Source organism: Lachancea lanzarotensis, scaffold LALA0S01 (assembly GCF_000938715.1).
Source record: "Lachancea lanzarotensis genome assembly LALA0, scaffold LALA0S01, whole genome shotgun sequence".
Lineage (NCBI taxonomy): Eukaryota > Fungi > Ascomycota > Saccharomycetes > Saccharomycetales > Saccharomycetaceae > Lachancea > Lachancea lanzarotensis.
Genome location: NW_019212879.1, coordinates 1,467,450 through 1,481,395, shown reverse-complemented (window position 1 = coordinate 1,481,395; position 13,946 = coordinate 1,467,450). Strand labels below are relative to the sequence as shown.

Below are 13,946 nucleotides of genomic sequence, written 5' to 3'. Positions count from 1 at the left end.
GTGCTCATGAGTGAACCGTATCTGCTTTTAGTAAGATGCAGTTACGTAGCTCAAGGACGTCTTGAGCTCGTCTTTTTGTCGTGCGACAGATGTCATTGAAGTACAAAGTGATGTGGAGTTGACATTTTCGTATATGGCGATCTTGTACATTCTTAACTAAAACTGTGTGGGGGCCTCCAGGATTCTGAACAGGTAGCGAGAGTCTTTCACGCTATCAAGAGAGTTCACAAAAGAGTCGTAAGTACTTCTTCAACTCTGTGTCCCACCGGTCAAACTTTCATTATTTGGTGAGCTTATTTCGTATAGAGTGATCTGAATCTCAAAGCTTCATCTCTACCATTGTTGCATCAATGAGCTGGCTTCTTAGCTCTACCTTTCACGCACACACACCAGATCTTAACAGCTCCAGAACTTATTCTTCCTGCTCGTCATATCACGATTCAGCTAGAGTCCGGGTAACGCTTTGTCACAGAGAGTTTTCGAATGTCATAGAACTGATTAACTAATCATCCAAAAAAAAGGTTCCTAGTCCTATATAAAGGGCCCAAAATGAACAGGTATCTGGCTAAGCTGAACGTGTCGTTGCTTTAAGAACCTAACTTGATTCACCTTTGCAACGCTATATCGTACGCACCCAAGTGATTCAATCAAAGCTAGTGAAAGTATCGATATCTTTGGTACTTCAAATCGCACTTTCCAAATTCACAAGCTCGCAACACACACATCTTTCATTTTTGAATAATGTCAGACTGGGACTCAACTACTGTTATCGGCCAGAGAGTAAGAACTGGCGGTGGTGGCCCAAGACAACAAGTGGCACGTACTCAAGGTGAGATTAACGCTGCCAGAAGATCTGGTAATGTGCTTTCTGTCGACAAAAAATACAGTTCTAGCAACGCCAAGGGCAACAACGAAGGACAAAGACTCACAAAAGTTGACCGTGAAACGGATATTGTCGTTCCTAAGAAATTGGACGCCTCGGTCGGGAAAGTAATCGCCAAAGCTCGTGGTGATAAGTCGTTGACTCAAAAGGACTTGGCCACCAAGATCAACGAAAAGCCTACCGTCATTAATGACTACGAGGCTGGTCGTGCTATTCCTAACCAACAGATCCTAGCTAAGCTGGAGCGCGCCTTGGGCGTCAAACTACGGGGTAAGGGTATCGGAGAGCCTTTGGGCCCTAAGAAGAAGGCTTAAACGGTTGGAAGTTTAATTCAGGTTCTTGAGAGGGAAAAAATAAACTTTCCTCCATATCCCAATTTTTCACATCCAATCCGCCCGTAACAAGGAACTCTTTCACGCATGCATTTAGTTTAATGATAACGAACGACCAGTTAGCCAATTAAATGGCGATTCAAAATGAAACATTTAAGTCTGTACTAATTGACCTTTTTTTTCCTCAAAACTCCCTTCCAAAGATCTAGCTTCCGACTCCAAGTCTACCAGCACGACCTTGCTGGTACTCTATTGGTTCTTTGAAGCTCAAAGTTGAACTAGTCTTTGATCCTAACATTTACGTATAAAGTTACAGTTATTTTTCATAATCCACATATACATATATATATACAGTTCATTGAAGTTGTCACTGGGAAGACCGAAAACTAAAAGACAAAAGTTAGTATCAATTGACTACCTATAGAGCCTTTACATTCTCATTCTCCCAACTTGATGACTTCTTTGGATTTCAGTGCTTTACACGAGAAAAGCACAATCTTTTCCGTTGCAAATCGAGCGTTGAGGCTCACTTCTGCAGAAGATATCGAACCTATTTTGAAAGACTTGACAAAACTTCCTAAGGTCACTAAACTCGACTTTTCTGGTAATACAATTGGCGTGGAAGCTTCAAAAGCGCTGGCAAAAAGTATCATTGAAAACTCAGGAATCGCAGCCAACTTAATTGAAATAAATTTCGCGGATTTGTACACTTCTCGTCTAGTCGATGAAGTCGTGGAATCTCTGAACATTTTTGTCCCAGTATGGCTTTCATGTCCTCAATTGAGCATCGTAAACCTTTCCGATAACGCCTTTGGTCTCAGAACTATCGATTCCTTGGAATCGTACATTTCCCAAGCAGCTCAATTGCAGCATTTGATTCTATCCAACAATGGTATGGGTCCATTTGCTGGGGAAAGAATTGGTAAAGCTCTTTTCAAACTAGCCCAATTGAAACAATCAAAGGGTAAACCATTTTTGGAAACTTTCATTTGCGGCAGAAATAGGCTCGAAAATGGGTCCGCGACATACTTGGCTCTGGGGCTCAAGGCGCACGGATCTGGCTTGAAAACCGTCAGACTTTATCAAAACGGTATCAGACCACAAGGTGTTGCAGTTCTTATCAAGCATGGGCTTGGAAACAACAAAAACCTTCAAGTTTTTGATTTGCAGGATAATACTTTCACCACCAGCGCCTCTTTGATCTTGGCCGACATTTTACCTGTATGGAGTGAGTCTCTGGTCGAACTAAATGTAAACGACTGTCTGCTCAAGGGTCCTGGCGCTGACGCTGTGGTTCAGGTCCTAAACGAGCACAAATTTGTTAATCTGCACTCGTTGAAAATGCAATACAACGAACTCACTCAGGATACATTGATTTCCTATTTGATTCCAGCAGTACAATCTGCAAACCTGCCTGCTCTGAAGCTGTTGGAGCTTAATGGTAATAGATTAGAGGGAGATTCTGATGCTTTGACAGAATTGGAAGAATCATTTGACGGTAAGCTTGACGAACTCGATGATCTGGAAGAACTGGATAGCGAAGATGAGGAAGAAGATGAGAGCGAAGAAGAAAGTGAAGATGTCATGACTGCAGCTGATTTCGACGCCGTTGAAAAAGCTTTCACTGAGCTGCAAGTCGACGAAGTGACAGCGGAGCTGGCGCAGGCATCTATCTAGACTAAGGTAAGATAGGTTTAAACTAGACAGATAGGATGGAAGCTTCCCAAACTAATATAATCTAACGGAATCTTGCATGTTTTTCAACACTTCGTCTTTTGCTAACCAAGTTTTTTCTAACCACGATTCAAGCTTTCTGTCATTCATTTTTAAAAGATCTGGGATAGCAACCTTATTGACGTGTACTCGAACGAAGATAGGACTATCGCCCCAAGGACATTTCAGGAACTGGAAAAGCGAAGGAGTTATTTGCTGGAGCTGATAATGATTTTTTTTGTCGGTCACGGCATGAACCTGCATGTCACGAATGTGGGCATGTTCATTCTGACAAAAATATGTTGCACGGTAGTATACGATGGCGATATCCCAAAGAAATGGGCTTACGATGATGGGAACTTTGTTGGTATTTGGCTTCGGCTTTGCCGTCACTGTAGCATCGGCTAAATTCTCGTCACCTAAGAAAAGGTTTATTTGGGCCATCTGTTTGGCGCTAGGATGTCCTCTGGAACTGCGCACTTTCAGAATCATGGAACCTGTCTTATGTGCCGCTTTTTTGAAATAGCGTGCTTTTCGAGATCTATCAATATGTTGTAGACGGGCAAGACAGCTAACGGTAGAATTGAAATTCTTGAATCTGGGGTATAAAACGTTATCGAGCTGCGGCAAGTAGCTTTCTTTAGCTAGCTTCCTCTGCACGAGACGTAACTCGGAAGTTATTACATTAACTTCGGGAAACAAAGCTAAACATTCATTGCCCTCTCTCATAAGGACTCTTTCTATGTCGCTACTGCGTACCGTGGCATTTTCGTCCCTGAGCAGAATACTGGCAAAAAACTTGATAGACGGTACCCCGGTCAGACGACCCCAACCTACAAATCTGAGTTTTGATGCCGTTGGATAATTACCATGGTTGAAAAATGCGTGGCCAAGGTATTGCTTCAAATCTGGGCCGTGTTCTCCATGTACAAGAAAATCTATCAAGGCGTAATCCATTATAGAGCGGTGATTGGCAATGATTATCGAAGTGGAAGTTCCTGTGATGTCCAAGGGATCACCTGTAAGAATGAATTTCACATTTCGATTGCGGAGCGTTGTATCGATGAGGCATATCCTGAAAAGCTTTTCTAGCGTCTGCTTTTTTCTTATCATGAAGGGCATAAGCTTCAATCTGATAAAAATACACAAACGATCAAAAATGTGTGCAATTGGTCCACCGATGAGTGGAATTGCTTTCAACACCCGAAGCACAAATTTTGCAGTTTGAATCAGAACTTTGCTTTCCACGCAACGCTCGATGACAGCAGTTTTCATGCTCCAAATGTGATAAAGCACCCAGCATTGAGCAAGTGACAGAATCTCAAGAAAAATCCAAAACAAACCAAAAACGTCAAGTTTTTCCCTCTCTGATTGAGCACCAACTACGTGCGTCTTGATAGTGCTTCGGACTGCCATATTTGTAGCAACTCGCTTGTTGAATGGGAACAATAATTATCTTGGCAATGATGAACAAAAACTGCCCAAAAATAAAACGGAAAAAAGGGAGGAGGAATCCTCTCAGTACAAATGACTAGCTTGTACTCACAGTACTAACTGTTCGCTAGCTAAAATGTCACTGACCTTGACTCGGCTGCTTTTACCTATGCGTCAAATGTCAGTGTCAGTTTATATATCTCCAGTTTAGTTGTTGTATCTTTCTTCTAAATTGTGTCATCACTATATAGTCAATGCTACTATACTGGTCACGTGGATGGATATACAAGATGTAGTTCACGTGATGGATGAGCTAAGTGAAATATTCAAATTTATTCAATCATGAAAGCTTGATGCGTTTACCTTGAGAAGTCGACAACAAAAGATAGCAAGCAAAGACTTCTCTTGCGTTCTGACGCGTTTTTTGTTTGTGCAAACTATCACCACTTAGCTATGCTGAAAAGCAGCCTCAATTTGATGGTACGAAATGGTGTTCGTACCCCTCTTGCAAGATCTAGAAATGTTCAAATGAGTGCGATGAGATGCCTCTCACTGAAGCCTAACTTTGAAAAATTGAAGCTCACACCACCACCACCTGGAGGCGTAGAGGGGAACGTGAATGACCCTTTGAAAAAACCCGAAATTGACTTTTTCCACGGTTCTTACCACTGGGACTATGAAAGAATCACGGCCGTAGCTCTACTACCTCTCACAACGATCCCCATATATCTGGCAATTAGTGGTAGTGGTCTGCACCCTATGTTGGACACTGCTCTATGCTGTACGCTGCTGATTCACGCCCAGCTGGGTTTGACCAGCTGTATCGTCGATTACATCCCGAAACGAAGATTTGGCGTCTGGCATCAGGTTGCAATGCTCTCACTGTACGCGGGTACAGCTTTGGGTCTCTATGGTGTTTATGAGCTAGAGACCAAAAACAACGGATTGGTGGACCTCGTCTGTAAGCTTTGGAAAGATGAGGAAGAAGAATTGACAATTTATTCTAGATTTTGAGGCAGATCATAGTGAGCATCAGAAAGCCTTGTGAAGTCTTACGAGACTGATATTCTGTTTGCATTCGCCGTCTTTATTCATCTTGCTGTTTCGGCCCGGCATTTGTATCACGTATCGTTCATTTCTCCTTTCTAACTTGTTTGTCTCTTACAACAAAAAGTTCTTGAGGAAAAGTTAATTAACGGTTCCGAACCACTAAGCGCGACTGGCACCGTTTCTAGCCAGCTCATCTGCAATTTCGTTTCCGGCCTCTCCAGCGTGGCCCTTCACCCAATCGATCTTGAAAGGCACGTCACCAAAGGTGTCCTGATTAACCTGGTAGAACGTCTTAACTTTTGCATATTTTTCAATGAGTGGTTCGATCAAGTCTCTGTTAGGTAAACTATTAATCTTTTCGGAATTGTAGCCCATATAACGATCGTTAAGCAGTTTCGAAACATATTCGGAGTCTGTTTTGATCTGGTAATTGACAGCAGAATTCCGCTTGGACAAATCTGCCCAAATTTCGTCAAGCGCGGAGGAAACAGCCTGGATTTCAGCTCTGTTGTTGGTGGAGGCACCTTGATTTAAGGGCTCAGAGATGTTTTTAGTGGAGTCACCCTCGAAATAGACCCCGTAACCGGCGCGAGATCCAAAACTTCCGTTACCGAGAGCAGAGCCATCGCAGTAAACATTTCGACGCTGGACACTTTCATTTTGAGGACTTTTTCTTCTGTAATGCTCAATAAAACTGCTTTCTTCCATTCCGATGAGCTTGTAATCGTTTGAGCTGACACCTTTGATGAAATCCTGGGCGTCGTTCGCGCTACCGAACTTCTTAAAGGACAATCCTCCGTTTCCGGATACGTACCTTTTGCACTCGTCCCAGCTTGCGAAAACGGCATCTTTAACCTGAGGGCTCGAGCTTTTCACGGCGTAGTAATTTTTTGAGCCTGAACGAGCCCCGCTGCTTCTGCTTGATACACTACTGACTGATGAACTTGGGACAGCCCTTCGGCCATAGTCGCTATAATCCGCTCTGGCGTTTCTGGAACTGGAGTCTGTATTGAACCTATTCTGGCCACTATATGGTGGTTTACTCACCTTCGTTTCTGAAGTCTTGAAGGCAAAGTTAGAAGCGGCCCTACGTTGTGGTTCACCGTAATTACGGTATGAAGTGCTTCTCGATCCGTAACCTGAACTGCTGGATCCACCACCAGAGTAAGCCTGCGCTTCAGCAAATGTGTCAAACTTCTTATAAACAGCACCAGAGTATCCGCTTACTTGCGATTTGCAGTCATCCCAATTGTTGAAGACACCGTTTGAACGACCGTTCTGTACAGCATAGAATCCACCTCTCGCCATCTTTCCCAGCGTTCCCTGGAGAACAAATGTAGCAAACTTCAATTGATAATGACGGACCTTGAGTAGAGTACTCAGACCAAAGATTGACCTCAACTCAACGTTCTATACCTTCAGAACGGTGGTAGTTGCTGTTCTAAGCTTCATAATGCTGTGAAGTTCTGTATCGATGCCTAAATATCGCTGTGTCACTGTATCGTTTTACTGACGCTGAAGTGATCGACATGTCATGAAATGATAAGATGATAAAGAGAAACGAATTGGCTTGAAACAGATATAAAGTTCAGATGAAGCTATTACAGCATATGTGAGGTTAATATGGTACTATTTGAGAAATTCCTGTCAGGTTTCACATAAGGTCCCGCAGCAGATCGTGAACTTAAGTTAAATGAGTAGCTGGTGACGAGTTTTACGTTGATTTGAATAGAAAGAGGTAGATATTGGAATTAAGAGAAAACGAAGTGCTAACAGGAAGAGAAACCTCGCACATCTCTATGCATTGGGTCAGATTTAGAGAACATCATTTCACCCAGTGCTTACACGTACATAATGATTTATATGTACGTGTATAATGATCTAATATAAATCACATTTACGTGTACAATCATGTGATCTTGTCAATGCTCGAGCGTCCCAATGCTACGTACTACTCTTACGCGGTGTTAGTTGAGAAGACTACCGTGTTTTCGTGATCATGAGTGTTAGATTAGTCAGACTATGATGATTTGTCGTCGCTAGACACGAAAAAGGGTAATGCCCAGCTTTGACAAATCCAATTCCCAGGAGTTTACCATGGCTTGGCATTTGGAGAGTGCCCCGAACCAAACTTCTTTGAAAGATGTCAATACAGGTCAAATCTCGGGTTCCTAATTCCATCAAACTATATAGCTGATCATTATGAAATCCGCTGGCTTTTTCCGCGAGTTGCTCACCGGTACCCTTGGCTGCTTGACAGGCATAACTGTCTACAAACAGCTTATAGAGCCTAGAATTCAGGTTCCATCTAAAAACCAAGAGCCCTCCGTGGCAAGACAAGACTAAATGATAAATTTGTTGGAATTGATGGACTATATGGGATAGTGTCAATTGCGTAACCAGAGAGTGTAAGAACCTCTGTCTGTCTAGCGTCAGAAATGTGCCAAAGTGATCACAAACACGTGACAAGACGACTGCGTCACAAATAACAAGAACCTAGAATAACCATCGATCTAACAAGAACGAGGTCAATCGGACCAAGTGGCACCACTTACAGCGCTCGTATAGCTCCCGGATCAGACCATTTCCACCAATTGCACCCGGAATGCTTGAAGATTTTTTTATCCGTTGACGACGGAACATTTCCAGGAATTTGTATAAGAAGGGACGTCTTATACACTCCATAAGATCATTCCGCTTATACTAAAGACACCACGGAGAGATAAATAGATCCTATAGACCATTACTATTCAACAGAGAACAAATTATGACCGAGCAAACTAAGCAGATCAATAACTCAGACACTGCTGACGTAGTCAAGCCTCAATAAAATTCAATTTGGAGCACTTGTAAACACCCTGTGGAGGCTGTGGTGGAAATGATATAGCGAACTTCGGAGAAACGAGAAAGACACACGTCAACAAATTTACTATATAGATCAAAAGAAGTACGTGGGAGAAGCCAAGATCTGATCGAGGACGTGAGGTTTTAGTGTCATTTCAGAACTAACACTACCTATTTGAAATCCAGAATCACGAGATCGAACTGTATAGTTTAATCATTATTGATCGTCATGTACGACTAGCGTCTACCGGCACCTGTCATGGGCAACCCATTGACCGTTCTACTGAAGCCTGGTAAGGTCAAGTCATGCACCGCTGCTACGTTCCAATCATACCGGGTTCTATTAATTATTACTGCACCATCCGCCCCTCAACATTATCTTGTCAAATCGTGTCATTTTGATTCTCGATGACTTACACGAGCAGCCTGAACGATGTTCTGTGTGAATAGCGCCCTGTCTAGACTATCCCTAGCCTCTAAAATTTTCGCCACATGAGCACTCTCTCCCTTTGAGATCAGGATTCGCAGCAGAATATCCTGAGTTGCAGTGACTTTGTCCAAGAGACTATTTTCGGCAGACTCAATTTCCTTATCGAGCTGCACACGTCGTTTGCGGGACGCGTTGGCTAGAATGGTTTTTCTTCTTGCTAGACTTTTGGCACGTTTGCCCGAAAATTTAGGAGCAGCATTAATACTTGCATCACCACTGTCCCCGGTATTGAATAACAATTTGCGATATTCTTGTAGAAGATTTTCCGCTTCTATCTTCAGTTGAGGAGTCGGCTGGTCGTAGTACACCGGTATGAATAACAATGCCTGGTAGTGTTTGTTTTTAAGGTCCTTTATTCCTGGACCTTCCCCGTTATTGTGGAAAAAGTCGAAGCACAGTGCATGCAGCCATTCAAACACAGTATGTACCTCAATTTGAGTTAAAGGTCTCTCCGATGCCGTTGTTGCATTGATTCCGTGTTTGGCAGCATCCACTGCGTTCTCCCAAATTGTTTTCGCTTTATTCTTGGAGTTCGAATTTCGGTGTTCGAACGCCTCGTACAGGTATGGAAGTAAAAGCTCATCGGCCCTACTTACGACGACCTCCCACGCTTCTAGCATGATTTTAAGAAGTAGTTCGCGAGGTAGATGAGAAGCCAGGATATTAAGATTAGCGTTGAGGTAATCAAAAAGAGGTTCTATCGAGTCATACACGATAGAGCCTTCTGGTTGGATCAATCCATTGGGACCGCAAACTGTCTTCAAAGTCAATCTTGAAAACGCAAAGTGCACAAATACCTGGAATTTCCCCACCATGAGCTCAATTGACCTATCTCGAGCCCTGCTTATTGATCTGAAAGCCCTACCCATAGAAAACAATGCATCCAGTTTTTCTGTCTCAACGGCTACTTCCACTACAACTCTACCACGAGCATCAAGATTCAGTGACAGTTGTCTAGGAAGACCATCTTCTTCGAACTTGTTTGGTTCCAAACTGAGGTGGGCTCTACCGTAGACACTAGGAGCAGACGAACCAAATTTCGACTTTCGATACCATAAGATAACATTTAAAAAGCGCGACTCGGTCAATGGGGCATCAATCTCAAATTCTTCATTCCATACCGCGCGACCGGATGTCAGAACATCTCTAGTCTTAGCAACTTCACGTCTCAATCTTGTGTCCACAATACTCACGGCTGTGAATGTATTATTTCCTTGTGCGGACCCACTCAGATTCTCTGCCCTTAGCACCTTGATAGTGTATAGACGCCGAAGACTTCTATTCTGCTTTTCGGTTACCGTTTTAAGTGCAGGATCTGCCTTCTCATGGCTGCGAACAACTTTAGATATGCTTTCAGGATCAATTCGATCTTCCAAGTCGTTGATCAGGAGCAGTATTTGATTTAGGTTTGTTAAACAAGTGCATGTTCTCAACCGAAACTCAAAAGGCCGGGGAGTTACGACATCGACGGACTTCAATGCATTCTTCATTTCGGTGTAGACCCACGAATTTTTCACTTTAATCTTAGTAGAATGAGCAAAAGGGCTGAGACCCTTACCAGAATCTTCCTCTTTCTCTTCCTCTTCTTTTTCTGCTTGAAATGCTGTAATATCTTCCTCGATTTCTCTTGTCACACAACTAGCATAAATACTCAGTCCATCGGCTATTGCTTTCAAAAGATAGGTATAAATTTTCGAGATTTGATATTCATTTGGCCACTCGAGTTTCATGAATAAGTCCATCGATTCGTTTATCATTTTGAACACATCTATCACAGATGTACTATAGCCTACCAAAGTGTTGGCGGCCTCCCAATTTTCCTTAGTAACCGCCGTTCGCACAACATCCACTGTATTGATGCAAGCATCGTCACATAATCGCGAAACGTACCTGAGAAAGTACTTTTCTAATTTGAAGGGAAACTCTTTTGACTCCTGGACTTGATGAAAGACATTCCGCAGCTCTCTTAGTGATCGATATGTCTCTACAGCATCATGAAAAGGAAGTTTCTCATCCCCGTCAACCTTGAGTCCGGCTCTAACTTGGGATAAGATAGCTGCACAGTCCAGTCCAAACGCTTGTAAAAGAACTCTTGCACTTTCTAAGACCAAATTAATCTGATTCAATAACGGTTTTGGATACATTTTCTGGATGTTTTGAATCTCGGACAAAATCCTATCAGCAACATTTTTGACGTCAAAGAACTCGAGCTGTCTATCTCTCGGGAGATCTTTGACAAGACTGACGTAAAACTCCTCTGTTGCTTTGAAGAATGAGCGGCGAAGACGTTTTATATGTTTTCGGTGAAAATCCGAAAGTGTCACGTCCTCAACCGAGAGCTCACACATCAAAATGATCTGATAGTAGACATTCAAGGTCTGGGAGAACTTAGGTCTCGGCTTGTGATGTATTTCAGAAATCAAAATGTTTAATGATTTAAAAGTCTGTTCCAAATTGTAAGTCAAATTTTCTAACCAGCAATCTTGATCCGTATGGCTCCACAATTGTCGTTCTTTGATAATGTCAGTGCCTTCGAATACTTTTGTTGATATCAGTTCAAAAACTTTCTCAAGCATGCGAGGATCAGAAGATTCACCATCCAAGAGTCCCACATTTGCTGCATTTAGTATAGCTGTGGCCTTTGTGGATGGCCAAGCCAAGTTCCAATAGGAGCCACATTTGTTGATGAGGAAAAAGGCCTCTTTGCTCAGGTTGAAGGAGAACGTATCCTTCCGAGCTTCATTGTTCAAAATTAAGCTTACTAGGTGAACATAAGTATCATTTGAACCTGAGGGAAAAAGGTTTGATGTCGTATTTGAGTTTTTCGTGTATGCTTCTGTATGCAGTTCGTAGGCCCCAGCCATTCTTTGGGCAGTTGCCTCGATGTCTTTTATTTCTTTATTCAGGCACCTCTTTGCCGTCTCTTCTTCAGATAGCGATGACATAGACCCTGGGGTATGTTGGCGGACAACCGTTGCTTTTAAGGTATGCAAGTAATTTTTGATTTCATCGCTGTCGATTTCATTCACATACTTGACCATTTTGAGCTGAAAATCTACCTCTGACAGAGAGAAGAGCTCCATTAAATATCTGGCGCATTTGACATCAGAAACCTTGAATGATGGTCTGACACAATTCTCTGAAAGGGTTGGGCTCGAACTGGTTTGTGATGTACTAGGTGACAGACTTTGTGGAGCATTTCCTGGCTTACTGAAGGACTCTCTATATTCCTTCAATCGCATTGCAAGCGGCGATCTTATTGATTCATCTTTCCACGCTAAGTCCGTTATGATGTCAGTAAAGCGGCAGACCTGAACGTAAAGTTCTTCTTTTGCATCATTCTTGGACGGCACCTTAACTAGCTCGCTTTGGAGTGCTTTTGTGAACAAAATGATGATTTCATGGGCCCGTTTTAAGGTCCGAAGTTGACTTCTGGCTTTTGGATCCAGAAAACTGTCGTTGTAAAACTTAAGCAGACTTCTCCGTAAAAGCTCCTGCTCCACAAGAATCTTTTTCATTGCAACCTTTCTAAGATAGTTCTCCAATGTTGGTATGAACCTCTGTAGTTGTTTGGCCTCGTTTGTGTCGTCTTTCTTACCATCATCAGAAAACAGCCAAGACCTGCGCTTTGCTTGTTTTGCATTTCTCAAACGAACATTTCGAGAATCTGACTCCTTCAACTGAAGCCTTGTTCCAATGACTTCTCTTCTGCGAAATCTCGGTTCGCTGATGTACTCCAGTAATACAACTATCGTGGCATACCTGAGAACTTGATCTGGATTGATTGGTGACAGCTTTTGAGCAGGCGTTTTTGACACAGCTATGGGGCCATTGCTTCTTGAACTAAAAGAACTTGACGTCGATACATCTCTAGCGCTCATCGATCTTACTCAGGGCTCAAGTTTACCATCTTTTTTCAGATTCGATGGCAAACAAGTTTGTTTGAACTCCCAAGAATTTCAGATGTATTACAGACATCGCTTATTTAGAATACATACACACAGTTGAATGATATGGCCTATCTGTGAAAGGGATATGAGCCCTTCTCCACATTATAAATCCTATATAAACCAGCTATCCAAGATTTTGTAAGACTGTAGATCATGGCATTGGGCAAACAGCATTATCTTGCCTTGAAAATTGGAGCGACACACGCTTCTATGAAAGTTTTGTCCATCAGCACAGGGAAATGCATCAAACCAATGAACCTCGTATGTCTGGGGAACGATCAGATTTCGCTATTCAAATTTTGCAGATAAAACCGCGCCATTGGTCAAAACTGTTCTGAATTTTTGAAATTGACCCACCAGCACTTATGGTAGACCTTACTCATGCTTGGAGTTCTGAGCAATTGCAATTGGGCTGACAACGGAGGTATCAGTTGGTCGACGGTTGAGCTTTAAAGCTCATGATCGATCGTCGAAAGTTGTAGATGCTTCGGGGTTCATCGTCTTATCCTCCTGGTCGACAACGTCTTCGCGACTGAAGATATGCTTCGATAAACTCTTATTCAGTGCGAACATGGTTGTCTTTGCGCCAAATATGGGCTTCATTCGGTCGTCACATATTATTTCCCGGCGATCTGCTGGATTTTGTAAATCATGCTCCTTTATGTACTCCCAAAGTTTCTTAACAACTTGCGTTCTAGCCATTTGAGGCTCCTTCACAATATGCTGTAATTCAGGGCTCAATTGCATCATGGTCTGACTCAGAGAGTTCCCATTTTCACTGACTTTCCGCTTCTTTTTCGGTTTTGAAATGCTAGAGCCAGATTTGGCCTTCTTTCCAGTACTATCGAGCTTTTTAGAGAGAGCTTTCGCTATGGCAGCATCCTTTTTCGCCAGTTCTTGAGACGAAATGTTAGACCTATTCTTTTGAATATCGTTGAAACGCTCAATTATCAGTGCATTGACCATTTTCCGCTGGCTTTCCAAATTAACTGCAAAAAGTTCCTGAATGGCTTTTCGTATCCTTTTAGCACTGACTTTGTCAGGATTGGAGACGCTTAAGATAGCCTGAAAAGGCGTGTTAGCAAAGTTGTTCAGTAAAGCTTCTTTGGTGACTCGCTTTCAAGCTTTTCTCACATACATCAATCATTGGAACATATCCGTCCAAATCTGACATCAAGCACTTGCTCTCTTACAGTTGTTTGTATCAAAGATGTCTGTAAACTTTCTCTTGTAGGTGTAGGTGAACAGGT

The 13,946-nt window shown here is 42.6% G+C and overlaps 7 protein-coding genes across 7 annotated transcripts; 3 read left to right on the top strand and 4 right to left on the bottom strand.

The window, feature by feature from the left end:
* Positions 1-741: 741 nt before the first annotated feature.
* On the top strand, positions 742-1,197 carry MBF1 (LALA0S01e15610g1_1; the record flags this gene model as incomplete). The annotated part of the gene is made up of 1 exon (XM_022774824.1): positions 742-1,197. One exon carries the CDS (start codon positions 742-744, stop codon positions 1,195-1,197), a length of 456 nt encoding a protein of 151 aa, XP_022626883.1.
* Positions 1,198-1,668: 471 nt separating this feature from the next.
* RNA1 (LALA0S01e15588g1_1) lies at positions 1,669-2,892 on the top strand (the record flags this gene model as incomplete). The annotated part of the gene is made up of 1 exon (XM_022774823.1): positions 1,669-2,892. One exon carries the CDS (start codon positions 1,669-1,671, stop codon positions 2,890-2,892), a length of 1,224 nt encoding a protein of 407 aa, XP_022626882.1.
* A 51-nt stretch (positions 2,893-2,943) lies between these two features.
* MUM3 (LALA0S01e15566g1_1) lies at positions 2,944-4,344 on the bottom strand (the record flags this gene model as incomplete). Its single annotated transcript, XM_022774822.1, has 1 exon — positions 2,944-4,344. One exon carries the CDS (start codon positions 4,342-4,344, stop codon positions 2,944-2,946), a length of 1,401 nt encoding a protein of 466 aa, XP_022626881.1.
* A 471-nt stretch (positions 4,345-4,815) lies between these two features.
* Positions 4,816-5,376, top strand: TIM18 (LALA0S01e15544g1_1; the record flags this gene model as incomplete). The annotated part of the gene is made up of 1 exon (XM_022774821.1): positions 4,816-5,376. The coding sequence occupies one exon, from the start codon at positions 4,816-4,818 to the stop codon at positions 5,374-5,376; it is 561 nt and encodes a 186-aa protein (XP_022626880.1).
* A 195-nt stretch (positions 5,377-5,571) lies between these two features.
* Positions 5,572-6,720, bottom strand: RNH1 (LALA0S01e15522g1_1; the record flags this gene model as incomplete). Its single annotated transcript, XM_022774819.1, has 1 exon — positions 5,572-6,720. One exon carries the CDS (start codon positions 6,718-6,720, stop codon positions 5,572-5,574), a length of 1,149 nt encoding a protein of 382 aa, XP_022626879.1.
* A 1,929-nt stretch (positions 6,721-8,649) lies between these two features.
* On the bottom strand, positions 8,650-12,627 carry LALA0_S01e15500g (LALA0S01e15500g1_1; the record flags this gene model as incomplete). Its single annotated transcript, XM_022774818.1, has 1 exon — positions 8,650-12,627. The coding sequence occupies one exon, from the start codon at positions 12,625-12,627 to the stop codon at positions 8,650-8,652; it is 3,978 nt and encodes a 1,325-aa protein (XP_022626878.1).
* A 525-nt stretch (positions 12,628-13,152) lies between these two features.
* Positions 13,153-13,870, bottom strand: LALA0_S01e15478g (LALA0S01e15478g1_1; the record flags this gene model as incomplete). Its single annotated transcript, XM_022774817.1, has 2 exons — positions 13,153-13,761; positions 13,835-13,870. The coding sequence occupies 2 exons, from the start codon at positions 13,868-13,870 to the stop codon at positions 13,153-13,155; spliced, it is 645 nt and encodes a 214-aa protein (XP_022626877.1).
* Between the last annotated feature and the right edge of the window lie 76 nt (positions 13,871-13,946).